We start from the raw sequence: 19,559 nt of genomic DNA, 5'->3' as shown, positions 1-19,559 counted from the left end.
TAATGTCAGTGCTTTCGTGAAATATCATACTGTCAAACCAAACCTGTTCTTTTTTTTTTTTTTAAATGGTTCATATATTATTTACATCGACTCTTAAAAAACATCTATGCCTCAAGAGAAAAGTTTTCCAACCTGATTGGAAGGAGCTGGGTGTATCATGACTTGTAGTGGCAGACTGCGTCTCTTTCATCCAAGGGTAGACGTTGCTGAAGAAGAAGCCTTGAGTGCTTGTTCCATTAATTTTCACTGACACGTCATTGCCCTTACTTTGCTCCACCTGGTTCATGCAGTGAGGTCGGATCCCACTCGTGATTCTCCTGTCACTAGCACACGCCGCGTGCGGTTGCTGAAGAAAACTAGAATCTTGCGAGTCCCACGTGTGGCCTTCAGCGTGATCTGCTCCGAGCGCATGAAGGTCGAGTGCACAACTGCCCTCCTGCATAACACATGGAGAACACTGATGGTCCACACAACGGAGATACTGATGCTTAAAAAGTGTTTGGGGCACGTAACTATTATTACCATCATCAGAGGATAATATCGCTTGCATTTTGGAACGCCTCTTGTCTAATTCTAATCATTAATCTCGAACCGACTTGGTAAAAAAAAAAAAAGTACTCTACACTCACATAACATTTAATTGCCTAGGCGAAGCGGGTGAAGCCTGGAATCACGTGACGGCCCAATAGCCAATAGCGTGGCGTTGTGGATGAACCCCCGAGTTGCAAAGTGTCCGCGAGCAACTTCTTGCCGGAGGAAGACACAGTCCCAGTCTCCATAATGCTCTCTTGTTAGTATTATCAGCACCTGATTAACCTGTAAATAATGACAAAGAACGGGAAAGTTTTAGACAATCCGTTGCTTAGAGAACAGCAGACAGAGGCACTGGGGGAAACCAAAGTGCAAGAAGTGGATGGAGAGAAAATGGAGTGCGTGAATCACTGGGAGCTTTTTTTCATTCATGGATTCGCATAATACCACATATTCTCGTCGTGAAATTAAACTTGGTACAAAATAATTTTTGATAGCTACTATTGGTAGGTATATTGAATACATGTGTGTGTATATATATATTACTAATATATTCTTATACATATCTTTGCTAGGATCTGTTTCAGAAAATCTTATAGTACTACACTGTACAATATGTATTTTTTTTTAAAGAAATAGACTTTGGATAAGATCTATTTGACCAAATATGCAGAATTAAAACTGTTTCCTTCTTATTAAAGGCTGCTTTTACTAACTAGTCCAACTTTTTTTTTTTTTTTTGTATCGTTATTGTCGTCGCTGTATGCGGGACTCAAGCACGATGTGTTCGTAAGCTGTAATAAATAATAAATGTTCAAAAACATTCTATCACAGTTTAAGACTGCATTTCCTGTCTGAAGTCCACCAAGTGACTTGCTATTACACTTCTTAGTAGTATTATTGTTTATTATAAACACGAATGGCGAAACTGGGTGTGGTCGAACAAAGGCAATTTGACTATCACTGTCACAGCACAAAAGACTAACCCATGAATTAAGATGCTCTACTTTGCCATAATAGAGCGACAAGGTGAAAACTTCGTCTTCTATTGGCACAGCAATAAAGTTTTGCGACGGCAAAGTGATTCTCTGTAGAGTTTTCCAGGATAGATGATATTTATCCAGGACGATTTTGTCATCGAAGTAGTATTTTTTTTAAAACGAAATAGCCTAACAATGCCCAGAACAAAGAGATGCTACAGCCAAAGGACAAGCCAGTATGGATGTTTACAAGAAATATCATGTATTGCCGGAACCTGTTGTACTCTTTGTCACTGATCAGCTTTAGAATAGCGTTTTAAAGAAAGGACAAGCATATTAATGGGGTAAGAATTATGCCCTCTGACGTCACATAGCTCTGTTTATGGCGTGGTCTTACTTCGACTAATTTTGGCTCTGTAGGTGTGCATACAGCTTCACACGTTTACATTTATGCACCCAAATATGCGAGGTACAAGTAATATTTATAGACATTGAAATATTTTCCCCCTCCATTGTGATTATTACGGTTTATTAAAAGTGTAAGTGTTAGCCTTCCTTCAGCCAAACTGAAGGCTTCGGGCTCATCTCATCGTCTCATATAGTTGCTCAGTGTGTTTTGCACATGCACTTTAAAAGCTTTGCTGAAAGCTGCGCACAGTTGCTTCTCTAACTTGTGATTAATGGAGGCTCTAATTCCCCCCTCCTCGGTGCCTTGTTTGTGGTGTTACCGCTGGCTCACGTGTGCTTGAGCTCATTTATTCATTCATTCTGGAGCCCAGTACACTTAAATTACTACAAAAACATTGCTCATCTCATTGGGTCTGCTCAGGGACACGACTGGGGGGACCTATATTAAACACTATTATCCTTAATACATAAACTGGAGTAGCCAATTAAAAACGAGCTCTATTTTAATAGAGATGTCTCGTTTCATGACACTCCTTTCATGCAGGATAAGGGTCGTACAAAACATCTAGATACGAAAGCCTACCTGCTTCATACTATATAAGTTTACTCCAAAACTATTCTTACTCCATCTGAAGAATGGAAACTTCCTACTCAGAGCATAACAAATAATTCATGAAGGCTTTATTAAGGAAAATATCAAAAGTGGAGGTGTCTACTGTTTTTTTTTGTCCTAGTTGTAACTGAATCAATCTTGTTTGAGGACCGATTTGTTATTTAGAGTTCAGTGAATTGCTGTCACAAGTCTTGTCAAATAGTAGCATTCACTTTGCATATTACAAGTCCGACTGCTGCCGAACTGCAGCGCCATTAACATGAAATATTACTGCGCTCAAGTGTGCAGTGAATGTGAGCGTAGGCCAGCTCGATCCATGACCGCAAATGAATTAACGACCCAATGAGATCCGGTTCTATTTACAGACAGGCTTTATTATTATTATTATTATTATTATTATTATTATTATTATTATTAACCATGCAAAATCGTCTATGTTGTATATATACCTGTAGTTCAGCTAGACTCAACAAACATATACTTATACCCTGCCTACACACACACACACACACACACACACACACACACACACACACACACACGCATGCATGCATGCATACACATATACATACACACATACATACACACATACATGCATGCATACTGACAGACAGACAGACAGACAGACAGACAGACAGACAGAGATGCATGCATGCAAAAAATCCTGCAAATGCACCCCTAGGTATCATATGCGCCTCTTTGGTTTGTTCCAAGGCAGGTTGCGGTGGGAATTTCCTAATTAAGGTAACTTTGTTCCCGTGCATCACGCCGCTTCAGTGATTCTGAAAAAGGATCTTTGATGTACTGGCTCAGTAAGACCATAACTCAGCGCCTGCGTCAGTGTACTACAATTCTCCCTGAACTCTATATGAACTGCAGTGCCTGCAATAAATCATTTTTTTTCTTTCTCTCGCAAAAGCGCGCCGGTCGCTCCGGGTGTCAACCCCTTTTATAAGTCCTCCTTAGCTTCTGCGCTCTTGTGGTTGCTGACACAACCAGCTGCATAAAACATCGATAAAACCCTGACGCTTTAGTCATTTCTTGCAAAGATAAAGCTCGGTGTAAAAGGCCTAAAATGAGAATATGGCAAAGGTTGGCAACGGTAACAAAATCAGCAGGGGGGAGTGTGTAGGTGAGCGGGTGGGATGGGATGGGATTCTCTGCTGCCATGTTCTATTCTTTATATTGTGTCCATATGATCTGCCTATATTTCAATTAGCTGACTTTTACATCCTGGAGAGATTCCTTTTACCGTAGCAATCGATATATCGTCGCTGTTATTCTCGTTTGCCTCTAAAAGCGGTATATAATCTCTCTTGTTGCTGCGTGCCTTCTTCAGTAATATAAAGCGACAATCTAATATCGTTCAATGGACTAGAACTAATAAAGAGAGAGAGAGAGAGAGAGAGAGAGAGAGAGAGAGAGAGAGAGAGAGAGAGAGAGAGAGAGAGAGAGATTCCACTAAAGATAGAAAGGATGTTAATATGAGCAGAGGTCATAGCATCACTAACCTGAACTGCTGTAAACAATAAGCACACACTAAAGCAGTTTGAATGTTACATTTATATTTTACAAAATAGTTATTAACTAAATGGAAACAAACCACGAACACCTAGCAGTACATTTCTAAAATTTATTGTCCAGGGAGCAACACCGTCATCGCAGGGAAGTGTGTGTGTGTGTGTGTGTGTGTGTGTGTGTGTGTGTGTGTGTGTGTGCCCATTGAATTCTGTTAACTTTGGTACTCATCAACCTTGTCCAGTTTCTAGAAACCAAGACTGTCATTTATAAATCTATAATTTAAATAACAAACTGATAATTCAGTTGAATATGAGCACATAAGAGAAGCATTATGTGACATTTTGCGTCTGCTGTCTCTTGTCCTTATCATGGTAACAAAACTTCAGATTATCTGGTTATATATATATATATATTCCATAGAGCTATGTGAGTTAGAAAGGCAAATAGAAACGTTCCGAATTGAAATGAAAATGCAGCAACCACAGCCGTGTCAAATATACACAATTTATACGTAATATACTTCATTAAGTAGCACACTAAGCGCTGTAATATAATGCCAGGTATAGGGTAAGAATACTGAATTGAACGTTTTATAAATTGTAAAGTGCACCAGAGCTCCTGGACTGAATTAATTTCATGAATAATCCCAAAACAAACAAACAAACAAACAAACAAACAAACAAACAAACAAACAAACAAACAAACAAACAAAAAGGCCTGTAGTGGTTTTTGATGGGTTTTGGTGGGTTTGCCAATTACTACGTATGTTGCAAACATGTTCACAGAGTCCACGTGTCCTTGGGTTGCTCTTAACATGTTGATCTAAGAATGCCACTCACATGTTGGGCTGCTGAAAGGATGACATTAATCACCCCGCACAGCGGCACGTCTCGTGACCTCCTCGTGACCGCGTGTGTTTAGACACATCATAGACACCCCAGCGGACTGGACAAAGGCCTCAATACCCACTCATTATTGCCTACTTAATGCTAAATGCATAAAGTTTAAATAAAACTCGAGACACTGTCTGTCATTTTATTAATTTCGTGCTGAAACAGACTCCTTTACTCCATCTGCAGCTGGTCTGCCCATGGACTGATTCATGAGATCCCTTGGCTGTTAGTCAGAGTTAAATATATATTTTTGATTTTGATTATGATAGTTTTTGAAGGACTGTACACTGCTCGGTGATAGCTACGCTTTCAGGCAAGGACACATAGATCTCCACTTAAAGACATGCTACATGCCTAATGATATCGATGGCTTTAGTAGTAGGAGGTTGATTATGGGTCATTATCCCAGATTGGTGCCAGTAAACTTTGATATAATTTCTGAAAATGTTTAAAACGTACATTTATAATATCTGTTACAAATGATGATGTATTTAATAAGGAACCGCATTTATGAACTAACTAGGACTCATTTTCAAACATATTAAATGAATTTGTAATGTGATAATAAAACATTGCTTTGATTTTCTCAAAGAATATTCATCTAAACTCTACAGAATGGCAGAAATAAAAGTCACAAAACTCTTCAAATAATATGAAAGTTTAATAGGTGCTGTGTAACCGTACTTGTCCGGATTGTTTCATAATGTATTGAATTACATTTGCTTATCATTAAATATGAAAAAACAATGACTTTCCATAGATTTGCTGTCAACTCTGTTGCATTGTTGAAACTCCACTTCAAAACAATGTTTTCTTTCATTATGTCTTGTGACTTTTGAAGAAGTAAGAAGCAGAAATTTAATAGAAGGAATTAATTATATGGAGAGCGATTATGTATTCTAGCTTTATATATAATATTTTATTGCATGTAACCTTTATGAATATCACCCCATATCAACCCTGTTACCTCGAGTTTATAAGATATAGAAAGTTTTTTTTTGACATTTTGCAGTTTTATGAAAAAACAATACAAATTCTTCTTAATGTAATGAACAACATACCAGTTTATATTGAAAAGATGAGAAATTTACTCAGTGTGCTACATGTAAATAGGAAGGAAATACTTATCTCACTTATGAAATCACAACCTTTGGAAAAGCAGGTTGTAGTGTACATATCAAGTTTACTATAGTGATATTTACAGCACAGAGACCAAGTATTGCAAACACTGTTGCTGTCAATCCTGTTACCCTTATATCAACACTGTGACCCTTATATCAAGTCTGTTATCGAGTCTTATTTTGGGACAAACACAAAACATGATGAAATTAATAGATTGTATCGTTAGATGAATGGGAGACGTAGTGTACATTTTAACATACTGTAAAACAAAGCTGAAATTATGACAACTGTCATAAACCTAAAGTCACATTTTAAGCTATGTAACATAATTTTGATAACTCTATTGTCTGGAAGTGCACATAATTTAATAAATCATACTCCAAGAGGCACATCATTTGCAAGGACAGTGTCCAAATACTTTGGATTCTATGTGAAATAATTTCTTCAACAGCAGTGTTGACAATTACATGTCTTTTTGAAAAAAAAAAAGTAGAAAAATTGGGGAAACTTAACCTTTGATTACTTTATTGTGTTAAGACTGTAGCTGTGAATGATTTCTTAGACATGTATATTGTACAATGGCGTGCATCGTTACAGCATTCTACATCCCAATCGTTTTGCTTCATGCCTTTTTCTCTCCGTGCTGTGTGTGTGTGTGTGTGTGTGTGTGTGTGTGTGTGTGTGTGTGTGTGTGAGAGAGAGAGAGAGAGAGAGAGAGAGAGAGAGAGAGAGAGAGAGAGTCCACATCTATTTCCTGTTTGAAAGCCCCATACGTACATATACTCTCTTAACAAGCTGTTGGTTTCTTTATCTTTTATTTTCTTCTGTGTTGAACGAAGTATTGACACAATACAAAAACTTAGTATAAACAGAACAACTTTGCACTCATGAAAGACTCGACCCTAAGGTGAATAGTATTTGGTATTTTCATATTTAAAAAATAATGATAATAAATAATAAATACTATAATTGTAATTATTCAGGTGTGAAATAGCTTTTATTGAATTATGATATCAGAGCTGATATGATTTAATTATCAGTAGACAGATGTGAAATCTTGCCACTGCCCAAGCTATAGTTTTGAGCTGCATTTATTTTGTTTTTCTGTACACGACACGTTTTAAAACGTTTAATATCACATCTTCATCTCTCGACTGCATTAAAACACCGCAAAGATCACTGTTAGGGCTGCAAGGGAAATGCTTTCTACCACAACGCTCTTTCAGTCAGGGATATTCTGTGGGTGTAGATTATAGATGGGTTGAGTATATTTATCAGCACGTAATATTAATATTCTACAGTGATATTATTATTCTAAGTAATTTCTTCTTAGAGCGTGTCTAAGATTTATGAACATTCTTAGATAATGAGTTCAGGTATATTTATTTAAAATTATGACTAAAATAGGATTGAAATACAGCATTAAATGAATGATCTAAGTAAAATACGCAATCTAAAAAAAAAGATTCATTTGATTGTTTTAAAAATGTAGGCTGCGGTTTTTTTCCCCTTAAAGAAATAGTTTCACATCAGTTGTGCTATTGTAAGAAATAGATTATGTACTAACAGCATGTTTTCTTCCATCTTAAAAATGTAAATGAAGTTGAACAAACTTAATATTGAAGTAGAGAGGAGGGATACAATGTCACCGTCAAATTTGTATCCTGAGCTTCTGGTTACGAAGCAAACTGGAATAAATCCAGTAGGTTGGATTCATTACTGGAATTTGATTTCACTTAACAAAAAAGCAGGACAATGATTCGTTTAGTATTTTGCACACTTTTATTAATAAATAAATAAATAAATTTCCGTATAAAACACTGTGTAAAAAGGGAAAAAAGAGAGTTGCATACAGGTTAGCAGGAATAAATACGAGAGGAATAAAATACTGATCATCCAGTTAATTTACGTTTGTTTGATTGATCCTTGATAGACAGATATACTGTATGATAGCAGATATTTTCTTCTCCTTTATTCCGTGTCATATATGAATATATTAGTTAACAAGTGCAAATTTGCCTGTAGTTGACTATAGCGGATACAATATTTTGCATTCAATCCGAATTTAAAATGAGTTCAGAATGCTTTTGAAAGCATTATTATTACAATAATCATGATAACAGTATATAAAATAAATGTAACAAACGCATTTCATATGCTGAACTGATTTTATATTAAACTTTATTTACAAGCCCTGATCATAATTAAATGCACATTTGTCATTTTGACCATGTTTTGAATAGATAGAAAGCTTATATTTAATGTAGTAAAACGCCTAGTCAGTTTTTGACTATAGGGAAATAAATTTCTTTCCTTCTTTCCTACATGTTTGATTGGTCGCAGTACCCAGCTCATTGGTGTTTAAGTAATAATAATAATAATAATAATAATAATAATAATAATAATAATAATAATAAATGTTATCCTCGGCGCACACTTGCAGCCCTTGCTCTCCATTTACTCTGCTTCTCTGTACAGAAGGATGTTAGGCTCAGCTCTCGAGGTCATGGCAAGTGTAAGGGTTAAGGGGTAAGACCTCTGAACAAAGATTATGGAGATTGTGTTAGCCAGAGCCCCTGGTTGATGTGCAAACACTGCTCACATTCTCCGTGAACTACAGAAATATACATATAAAAACAACACCCCCTCAAAAAAAATTCATCCTCAGAGACAATTTCAGGAGAAGACAGGGAATATCTATATTTGGGGGAAATGGACTGGGAATGTATGGTTTATTTTACGTGAGAAAGACTACGGCTCTGGAAAATAGCAGGCTGACCTCCGCTTCAACTTTATACTTTCTTTGTGTGGCTGCCATGACTTCGTTTACACAGGCCACCTCGTAACAGTGCTAAGCACTGGGATCTTTCAACATGAGCTAAATTGTATTTAAGAAGGCTACAACAAAAAGAAATGCAGTTTTATATTAAAGTCGTGAACGGATACAGGATGCAGAATTTACATTTTAATACTGTACGTTTTAACAGGAATGCACCTCGGAGGAAAAAGGCAAGAACTGATGAGAGCTCTCATTTTTGGATTGATAAAGCCTGGTCGAATATTCTGATTTTATTTTATTTTATAGTCATAAAGTATTCGATAGCATTGGCTATTTGTTCTGGGAATGTTTTTAATTAATTGATGGATTGAATTATAAAATGTACAGGCATATATTAGTACATATGTTATTATTATTATTATTATTATTATTATTATTATTATTATTATTGTTGTTGTTGTTGTTGTTGTCCTTCTTCTTCTTCTTCTTCTTCTTCTTCTTCTTCTTCTTCTTCTTCTTATTATTATTATTATTATATAATTGAACGCAATATTTGTTACACTTTGCCTCACTAACACTCTATTGCGTCTCTTTATTCAGTAACTTTCAGTTCTTCCAGCCTGAATGTAAACTAATCTGAAGACTCTGCACCAAGGTTATTGCTTAAAGGTGACAGGACAGTCAATATGTTGTTGCACAACAGATATAAAGCACATTGCTACACTTGTTCTTGTATGAGATTATTTTCATATTTCATCCGACTTAAGTGGTCCATATGCATATACTGCATTTCATTGGTTTTGTACTGTACCTGTACTCTGCACAATGACAACGTTGAATCTAATCTAATCTAATCTAATCTAATCTAATCTAATCTAATCTAATCTAATCTGGTCCATTCATAGCAACAACTTGTCTATTAATAATAATAATAATAATAATAATAATAATAATAATAATAATAGTTGAACTGTCGTTTGACTCACTTATTAGTGATAATAATACTGTATTCAATTTAATAATAATAATAATAATAATAATAATAATAATAATAATAATCTGCCAAATCTCACATTTGGGATTTCGTCATGTAATAAATACAACATTCCAATGACAGTACATTGGACAATTCATTCATATTTAAGTGTCAAATTATTTAGACAAGATGCCAATCAGAGTACAGTATACTGACATCTGAGTGGCATTTTTTTTTATGAAAGCAGACTTTCACAATATTTTATAGATTAACTGAATCCAGCAGCAATTACATGGTTATTTATATTGCATTCAAATATGCTGCAAGAACTGCATAAACTGCTTTTTTCCCTAAATAAAAAGCTTTACCTACCCTCATATAGGTTTTCATACACATTAATTTCCAAAAGTCTAAAGCTATTACTGAATTTGGAAGCCAGTGAGGTTTTTCAGCTTTCAGCTGAAGTGGAAAGGTTGTTACTAACTTAGGATCTTTGTTTGAAAACAGTTTAATATCTGGGATGTAATCTGAGCATGTCATACATCAACCTGGTTGTGAAGAGGAGTATGTAACAACACAACCTGTTTCTAATTGTAAATATGTTTTGTTCGTTTATGTGAAATGTATTCATTCATTCATTCATTCATTCATTCATCCATCCATCTTCAATAACTGCTTTATCCTGGTCAGGGTCACAGTGAATCCGGAGCCCAGGAACACAACATGAAGTGGGAATACACCCTCCGTGGTACCACACACTCTGGTTGGAGGAAACCGGAGAACCCAGAGAAAACCCAAGAGTACACACAGACAGTAACCCAAGCGTAGGATGGGACAGAGAACGTTGGAGCTATATGACACAGCATCCGCTTGAAATATTGTTAATTAATATGAATGTATACATTTATTTCTGGGCATGTTGGCATAGCTTGAAGTCAATAGTCAATAAATTATGATCTGAATCCCAACCAGTCAAGGTGATAGATGTGTTTTCCTAAGTTGTCTAGAAGTTGGTGATATAGCTTTGAGTTTATATGATAGGAATTGTCATTAATTAATTAATTCATTAATTAATTTCAATTCAAATACAATATAGACCAAATTCTGTACGTGTCAAAGCAATTTGCTTTATATAGCCGTAATACTGAAAACAACCAGAAAAGGTTATGAATTCAAGTTTGAATCTTACTCACAAGTCAGCGCAGAAGTTATGATTTTCTTAAGTCCTCCAAACCAGTCCTATGCAGGAAAGCATGAGTTTGAGTCACTGGCAAACAAGGCCAACACATTCACATGTGCCTTCTGTGCTGGTACATCACTATAGCTATCTTGCTAATTCTGAGGAAGCCTATGAAGGCTCAGAGAGAGGGTACACTGAGAGAGAGAGAGAGAGAGAGAGAGAGAGAGAGAGAGAGAGAGAGTCAGGTCATAGGGTGGGAAAGGTTGGCCAGCTTGGCTGAAACGAAACTAATGGGACAGAAAATGTGTCCCCAACGTGAACTCGACTCCTAAGAGTTGCCCCAAACTTCAATAAAGTAGCCTTTCAACCTCCCGCCATGTAGGCGACAGCCTTTCCAATGAGCTTGTCGGGATGCTGCGAGCTGAGCACATTCATTTCTCTCCGCTGTCCACGCACATAATGGCCACTGAATGCAGTGCAGGGTCTGAGACTTTTGTTGCTTTTTCAAAGTGGCGGCCATATCAGGACAGGTTAACCAAAAATCAGGACTTTTTTTCTGCTTATTTTGCATTCATGCATATCTGCAGATTCATATTTTGTAATTTTGTATACAATTTATAGTAGGCCTACCTATGTGCAAGCCCACTGCATCACAAATTACTATTGGTGTAGCAGATGATCGATGGTCTAGAATACCTCTCTCCTTTGTGCCTCACAGCCCCCCACCTAGCAAGCCGTTGTATAATCTTCATTCAAGTGAGAGCGATTTACTATTAATCAACCCCGTTTCTTATTTCTGTGGATCTTTTCTGTCAGTTTTGTCACTGAAGGGGCCAGCGTATAAGCGCTTTAACATTTTTTACATAACGGCTCAGGCGCAACTGTTCATTATTTAAAATAAATAAATTAAAATAAGCAGAGACCACAAAAAATTCAGTGTCGCCTTTTGAATATCTGCATCTTTTAAAAGACATGGCAACTCGATAGGTCTCTCTCTCTCTCTCTCTCTCTGTGTATGTTTTCCCTGTGACCAGCCCTTAGGCTCTGAGCAGGTGATGACGTTGCCTAGGACGGTACCAAGTGCCACTTTTTTTTTTTTTAAAGGACTAAGGGCTAGTGAAATATTAATAATTCTGTAATTCCCAGCAACCTATAAGAGAGTGTTAAATTCTGCAATTCTGTATAAATGACTCATTGTTTGCTGACATTGTAGTGTAAACAGAGGCAGAACAATACAAGTCACAAAGCATGGTTTAAAGGTGCCTTAGTGTGTTTTTGTCATACCTGTAAAATAAATAGTGTTGCTGCAGAAGACTCTTGATACCTTTTAAAAACTTACACAACTTGTAGCTGCAGTGTGCCACAGTTCATAACACAACATTGTTTCGAAAAAGAATTCTTGCAATAATGTACGTAACCCCACCAAGCAACATAGATATTAATTCAAATCTAAGGATTAAAAATGACTTATTTTATGGATACCGAGTTCAAGTAATCTCATTCCATTTGCATTCGTTTAATTTTTAGTCCTATCCCTTTTCAGCCTTATATAGCCTTGTTTTTATTATGGAAAAACAATTGCACATTGATGTGTTACCTTGTATTTCTTTGAGCAAAGAGAAAACACCCAAATAGTCAGTCATCTATGTTTTTTACATTCTATAACAGTGCAGTGAAATAATATCTGAGCCCTAGTGGAACAGTAGGGCTGTAGTTCATTTCTTGACTATAGTGCCACTGATTTTCAGAGACATGTGCAGCTATAGGCTCCAACCAGTAATAAGCAAGAAAGTGAAGAGCCCCACTTAAAAAGCCCTAATTATATGCCAAGCTAATCGAATGCATGTAAGGGTGATTCATTTTGCCCGCTCACACAGCCCATTGTACACTGGGGTACAGGGGCTCTTTTCCAATTTAAGAAATGATTTATTTTTCATGCATTGCATGCAATGCTAGCAAACATTTAACGTCCTAGTCTGAGCAGTGGAAAACCAAGAAATGTTCTTAATGAATAAGATACACCAAGATGATAATTTTTATAGGCCCACCTCTTAATATAGTTATATGCTGTATATAGTGAATGTCTTAAACCTTAGTTTATTTAAAAAGACAATGAAAAATAGACCTTGTTAATATGTTAGTTATAGTTTTGAAACTAAACCCTTAGATTGCATAGGCGCGAAAATGCAGCTTACAATAGGCTACACATTAATAAAATTCACCCACCAAACCTATGTAAAACTAACAGACACTTACTTTTATTGACCAATATTATCACAAATACACTAAAGTCGATTTATTGCATCTCACAATAATCTGGTTTAATAGCCTAAACACAACGCCATCACAACAAAAGTAAAAGATAATTTAAGATTTTAACCTTTTCATACGACACTTAAGTCACAGCATGTTGTTCTCAGATCAACAAAGACGAACAAGGTCAGTTTTCTATCGGAATTGTCGATATTGTTTTTGCATGTACAGTATAAAAAAACCGACTTCATTCAGTCTCGTGTGTGAAATAAATAGAACATTTGTGCACTTCACCTTGGCAGCTGGGCATAGAGAGGCCCTCTATAACATGTATATAGTGTCCATAAACTGCCTTGTCCAAACCCCCTTTTATCTGGAGATAAAAACATCCTGTGTCAGTAGATAAATAAAACCCTGTTTCGCATAAAAGTAATAGGTATTCGCAATAATCCATGCTATATAACATGCACTTTATATAACTGTGGACTTAAAGCAAACCCTTTGGGCGCACAAGAAGATACCTACCAAAAAGAAAAGAAAAGAAAAGATCATAAAGTGGAAAAACAAAAGCAAAAAATATATATCCTGTTATATAAATAAATCAGTCATTTTGAGCTGTTCCCTTCCTTCTCTCCGTGGAATAGTTCTCTCATAACCTCGTAATATCCTCTCGCTCGGATCCGGAGAGCTCCTCGGTGGCTGCCATGCTGTTACTGGTCGAGGCGGCCGCTACAGCGCCTGCCGACGAACCTGTGTTGGAGCCGGAGGACATGCCGGAGGATGAGGATCTGACTTTGGTGTTTGGTAACCTGTGATCTTTTTTCCACTTCATCCGGCGGTTCTGAAACCAAATTTTGATCTGCCTCTCGGAGAGAACCAGGGAATGAGCGATCTCGATACGTCTTCGTCGCGTTAAGTAGCGATTATAGTGGAATTCCTTCTCCAGTTCTAACACTTGCTGACGGGTGTAAGCAGTTCTAGACCGCTTGGGCTCCCCTCCATTGTAACTAGAGTTCACTGGAAAGAGGGAAAGCGGAATGGAAGAAAGAAAGAAAGAAAGAAAGAAAGAAAGAAAGAAAGAAAGAAAGAAAGAAAGAAAGAAAGAAAGAAAGTAGCGAGGGAAGGAGTAGGTAAACAAGCGTGTTTGGAAAGAAATTGTGACGGTAGAGCAGGATTGGTGGGGGATAGATATATCTAAAAACTTAAGCAGCTGTTAGTAATGAGGCTAACATTCGCACTAAATTCAGTCTGAATTATTAATGCAACACAATAAACCTTAGTTTTTTTTTTCCTCCCCTCTCTCTCTCTCTCTCTTTCTCTCTATAGTCCCAATTCTCCCTCCCTCTCGCACACATACACAGCGCGAGGAGCCACATGGCGATACGACTGCCTAGAGTATACCTCGGCTATAAAATTTATGGCGGGTGTAATTACCAATGCCGAGTCGTAAATCCGCCTCAATTGTGCCATTTCAAAGGCTTCTATCCTATCATGGCAGGGGCCGGTCAGGCGAATGAGGGTAAAAAAAGAGGAGTGAGGCAGACGCAGAGAGAGAGTGTGTGTGTAAGAGAGTAGGGAAGAAGGGGAAAGCTTTGGGCTCTACACAAGTTACATACCGGTGCTGACGTGAATTTTCTTCATCCATGGGTAAACAACTGGCTGCTTGGCCGAGGCTGTGTTGTTGGGATGCTCCGGAGTGGCTTGATTGCAGGCTGAGGAGGCTGCCGGTGGAGTGGCCGGGGACAGGGGCAACTGGGGGGGCTCACATGAGACAGGCTGCCCTTTCCCGAGCAGGTGGCCCGAATGAGGTAGTCCATGTCCTCTCTGGGCATCGGGCTCAGGGATGCTGGCGCAGTTGTACTGGCGCTCCTGGTAGTTTGCCCGCGGAGGGTACAACTCTTGGTGGTGATGCTGATAGCTGCCGTCCCTGGCGCGGCCGTAATATTCGGGACTGTGCTCGGGGATGTAGTTATTTTGCGAATATTCCTCGCAAGGAGGAAATTTCGGATCGATGTAGTTAGAGTCCATCAAATACGAGCTCATGATCATTAATTTCTGGAGTGGGAAATAATTTTTCTAGCTTTGGCGTTTTTCTGCTCCATAAAGCCCTCCTACTAGCGAGCAACCCTGTAAAGTTACTTTGACCACGTGACGTCGAGGCCCAATGGCAGCGAGCGAAGCAGTCCCCGGATAAGGAACCAAAGCTTCTCGCAGACATACCTTTAATTTTCCGCCATTGTGTAAGGAAGCTCTCTCTCTCTCTCTCTCTCTCTCTTTCTTGCGCGCGCGCATTTGTGTGCGCCAGAGGCCCGTTCTTTTTGCCACACGTGTACCATCAGCTGCCATTTGGTTGCCAACGGCTCCCAAACAAATTCTATTAAAATAGTTACTCATCACTTACTATGAATGAATTGAAGCTTAAATTGGGAGGAGTGGTTTTGAAATACTGCACCTGCTGCATCTTTACCTTTTAAAGGGTCAGGTAACTTACTGGCAGCAGTTATACCAATGAAACAAGGGCAAAATAATAATAATAATAATAATAATAATAATAATAATAATAATAATAATAACAACAACAACAATAATAATAATAATAATAATAATAATAATAATAATAATAATAATGTTGTTGTTGTTGTTGTTGTTGTTGTTGTCATTCAAAGGCCTTAAATAAGTCATTTGTTGGTAGTATTTCATTAGCTGTAGAAATTGTATCTTAGTGGTGGTGTTTATAGATTGGCCACAAAAGAATTGTGAATGGTTTTGGCTGGGAGACTTCAGGGTTTTATTGAACTATAAAAACTCTAAATCATTCTTTAGACAATTGAAAACACAACCCACGTGTTCAGGCTGCACGTTTAGTTTTTTTTTCCTTTTTTTTTCCAAGTGATATGATCCCACACACTATCTTCAGTCATCCTATTCTTATCTTTGCAAGAATGAATGTAAACACATCAGTGTAATAAGGGTCCATTAATTATGAATAGTGTCTGCGCCGTTTTGAGAGAGAGAGAGAGAGAGAGAGAGAGAGAGAGAGAGAGAGAGAGAGAGAGAACGAATAAAACCAACCCTGTTTCGTGGCTTTCAAGTCGCCCATGTATTCCTGTAGAGACGTATTTGTGGTTTTTATTTTTAGACACAAATTCGGTTCTACAGGGTACATATAGACAACTAGTGAGATACTTCTCCTCTTATGGCTGCAAAAGGTCGCAGAAAGCGAGACCGAAATACAGGCTTGATCAGGCTAACATTCAGCATCCCCACCCCCTTCGCCCTTTTCATTAAGTGTCATCTTTCTGCAAAGCAAAGAAATGCTGTTACTAAGGGTTTTTTTAAATGAAAAATATGCATTATTACAATGCAATATTTCTTTTGTCACAAAAGCTCAACTTTGCCTTCATGAAATTATTTAGGCTATTTCAGTCTTATTTGAGATGCGGCCTGTTTTCACTAGCATGGATATGAAAACAAGTTGATCTTGGCAAATTTTCACAATCACTAGTGTCCTGCAGATTGCACATTCAGAGTCAAAATCATGACACTCGTAAATCTGCATTGAGTGATTGTAGTCTAGTTGCGAATATTCATGATGCTTCAAATCACAGTTTGCGACTACATCTTTCACATTACATTTATACAAATTACTGTCGAAGTTCACGACTATAAGTAAGGGTTTTGAAGCATGTCTCTATTGTAACGTTTTAAGGGGCGTAATCCATGTGGATGGTCCGAGGGGGCGGGGCGGAACAAAAAGTTTGACAGGATGAGGACTGTAAAAAAAAAAAATTAAAAATCTGCACATAGCCTAAATGCTGTACTCTAAGCCGGAAAAATACGAATTTAATACATGATTTGTGTTACGCAAATGCCACCAAAGAAGCGTGGGCTGTCCACAAATTTTGTTTTACAACCTAATTTACAGATTTAATTTACTGAGCAAGAAAATTATGATTTCTTTTTTGCACAAGTTTCAGACCGTAAATTAACTCCAGGTAAGCCGTGAACACAAATGAGCTGAACAGGGAAGCAGTCATGCCTTGAATGTCAACATTGGTTAAAATGTTTTTATATTATACTCGTTCCCTTCTTCAGTGTTATGCAGACAAATACAAGCACACACATACGTACATGCAACAAAGAGCCAAAGAGACCTGGGGGGGGGGGGGGGGGGGGGGGGGGGGGAGATTTTCTTTCCAGAGTCATTTTCTATCAAACTGCAAATTCCTAGGTGCACCCCACATGAATATTCAGGCAGAAACACGCCGTGCACAAAGCACGCGCATGACAGCACTGGTGAAAAATAAGTTTCTGTTGTTCCCCGGGGTTTTATTGTGCGCGTTATTACCATATGACCGCTCGGTAACCTGCGCGTCCATGCCTTGCATTTTCCCCTCCAGTTTATAAACAGGTTTAGAAGCAGATAACATATCACCTTCTCTGGGTACACCTTTTTCTATAGGTCATGGCCTAGTTGAAGATGCATCAAATAATTCACGCCTAATCATGTCAAATAAAGTTCAACTTTGTTAAGGGCAAACGGATTTCAACACCGGATAGGCACATTAAAAGGCACTACTAAGAAACAAATACTAGTTTCATCTGCCTCGTCTAGGCTTAGATAGGCTTGAGTCCACGGTAGGTGGGATTTTTTTTTCTCGACAGTCCACCCCCTCCAGGCAGAAAACGCCCTCATCCACCCACTTGAGCCATGCAGCTCCTGTGCTGCGGACGCATTTTAATATTAGTTAGACAGCCTGACCCGCGATTCACCTCACCCGTTTGACTCGTTCCAATAGTTCACTGCCAAGCTGTTATTGATGAGCGAACAGCGATGAATTCCTTCTGCACACAAATGGCCTTAGATCCCGCACAAGCTCAATAACTAGTTATTGAGAGACTTGGGGTAAAAAACGAGTCCCGCGGGCTTACTTGATGTTTCATTTGTATGTGTTTGATTGTTCCTTTTTGCTATTTTTTTGGTGATAGATAGATAGATAGATAGATAGATAGATAGATAGATAGATAGATAGATAGATAGATAGATAGATAGATAGATCTTTATTTTCATGCCTCTCTTGGTACTAAAGAATACTTTTCTAGCTTAAAATTTACACAAGTTAATTTCGATTTATTGAAAATAGTTTTATTATCTAAAGTATATTAGTGCTTATGCAGTAGGCGTAAAAGCTGTCTAGCAATTTACACACACACACACACACACACACACACACACACACACACACACACTATATATATATATATATATATATATATATATATATATATATATATATATATATATATATATATATATATATATATATATATATATATATATATATATATATAATGTGAATTACTAGTTGTTTATTTCAATGATTTTATACATGAAAATGTCTTGAGCAATGGCGCATCATTGATTTAAATTAATTTCCAACCAATCTTTGGCCTTACAAGTGCATCAATATAGTTGTCGAAGTATATACTGTATATATATATATATATATATACACTTATCTTGAATAAGCAAACGCTTGAACTCGTGGTATTTTTAAATGATGCATCGTTCTTTGATAAAAAGAAGAGAAAAAAAAAGAAAACATCAGCATGACTTGATTTCTCACCTATAATTTAGATTCTCATGCTAACATGTGGACTCGGCTTTTTTAAGCGCATTCCTTTGATTAAATAGCCTTTACAGACATCTCTTCTTCTTTTCTGTAGCAAGCAAGCAAAAAATATGCAGGAACATTGCCTAATACAGGGTAAAGATAACATGAAACCGCAAGACTAACAGGTATAGTACTGCGTTCTGTCAATCATGCATGCTCATCTTTTTTCCTTATCTGCTTTGGAGAAAGTAAGAGAACACGAGAAGAGCAGAGAGAGTAAAATAAATGAAAAAAACAACAACCACGAGACATTTTTTTTTACTTACAGTGGCATATTCTACAGCAAAATTGGTGTATTAAGCACGTTAAGTGAATGAAGTGAACTCTCCTCAGGCATTATTCTCTTAACTAGGACAATGATATGTATTTAGCTCGGGCTATCAGAATTATTTCCTTGATGGATTAGTTTATTTCTGGCACTAACTGACCTACGACCGCAAACCCACTCTTTCGTAGCAGTACACAAATGTATATAGAACATACATGATCCCCCCCCCCCCCCCCCCCCTTAACTATGTCACATTCAATTTTGGACAATGCCTTATATATACACTACAGACCTCTACAGAGACATACAAATATAGCAGGTAAATATTTAACCACTTTCAGACACCGAAATCTTCTCTAC

At 37.4% G+C, this 19,559-nt stretch overlaps 2 protein-coding genes across 6 annotated transcripts in view; both read right to left on the bottom strand.

Annotated features, from left to right (window-relative positions):
* Positions 1–363: 363 nt before the first annotated feature.
* hoxc10a (homeobox C10a) overlaps positions 364–19,559 on the bottom strand; it is a 61,984-nt gene continuing 42,788 nt past the window's right edge. The window contains exons 3-4 of one of the 3 annotated variants that reach the window (XM_060937547.1): positions 11,017–11,062; positions 753–816 (exon numbers count right to left, since the gene is read on the bottom strand). The gene's annotated coding sequence lies outside the window, so the exon portion shown is untranslated. Of the gene's footprint in view, positions 437–731; positions 817–11,016; positions 11,063–19,559 lie in introns of those variants that run through there. The other 2 variants (XM_060937549.1, XM_060937546.1) reach the window with 2 other exon arrangements.
* Positions 766–16,441, bottom strand: hoxc4a (homeobox C4a). Of its 3 annotated transcripts, none has more exons than XR_009656104.1 (3): positions 14,873–16,441; positions 13,551–14,273; positions 766–816 (listed from the first exon to the last, which is right to left on the bottom strand). XR_009656104.1 is itself a non-coding variant. In XM_060937550.1 (2 exons), the coding sequence occupies exons 1-2, from the start codon at positions 15,303–15,305 to the stop codon at positions 13,906–13,908; spliced, it is 801 nt and encodes a 266-aa protein (XP_060793533.1). In that variant the 5' UTR covers positions 15,306–16,441; the 3' UTR covers positions 13,240–13,905. The 3 variants fall into 3 exon arrangements, 1 of the variants encoding a protein (XP_060793533.1); XR_009656106.1 differs by lacking the exon at positions 766–816 and adding an exon at positions 11,043–11,062; XM_060937550.1 differs by lacking the exon at positions 766–816 and having other exon boundaries at positions 13,240–14,273.

Source organism: Neoarius graeffei, chromosome 13 (assembly GCF_027579695.1).
Source record: "Neoarius graeffei isolate fNeoGra1 chromosome 13, fNeoGra1.pri, whole genome shotgun sequence".
In the NCBI taxonomy this organism is placed as follows: Eukaryota; Metazoa; Chordata; class Actinopteri; order Siluriformes; family Ariidae; genus Neoarius; species Neoarius graeffei.
The sequence above is the reverse complement of the archived record's forward strand: the minus strand, read 5'-3'. Positions and strand labels throughout refer to the sequence as shown.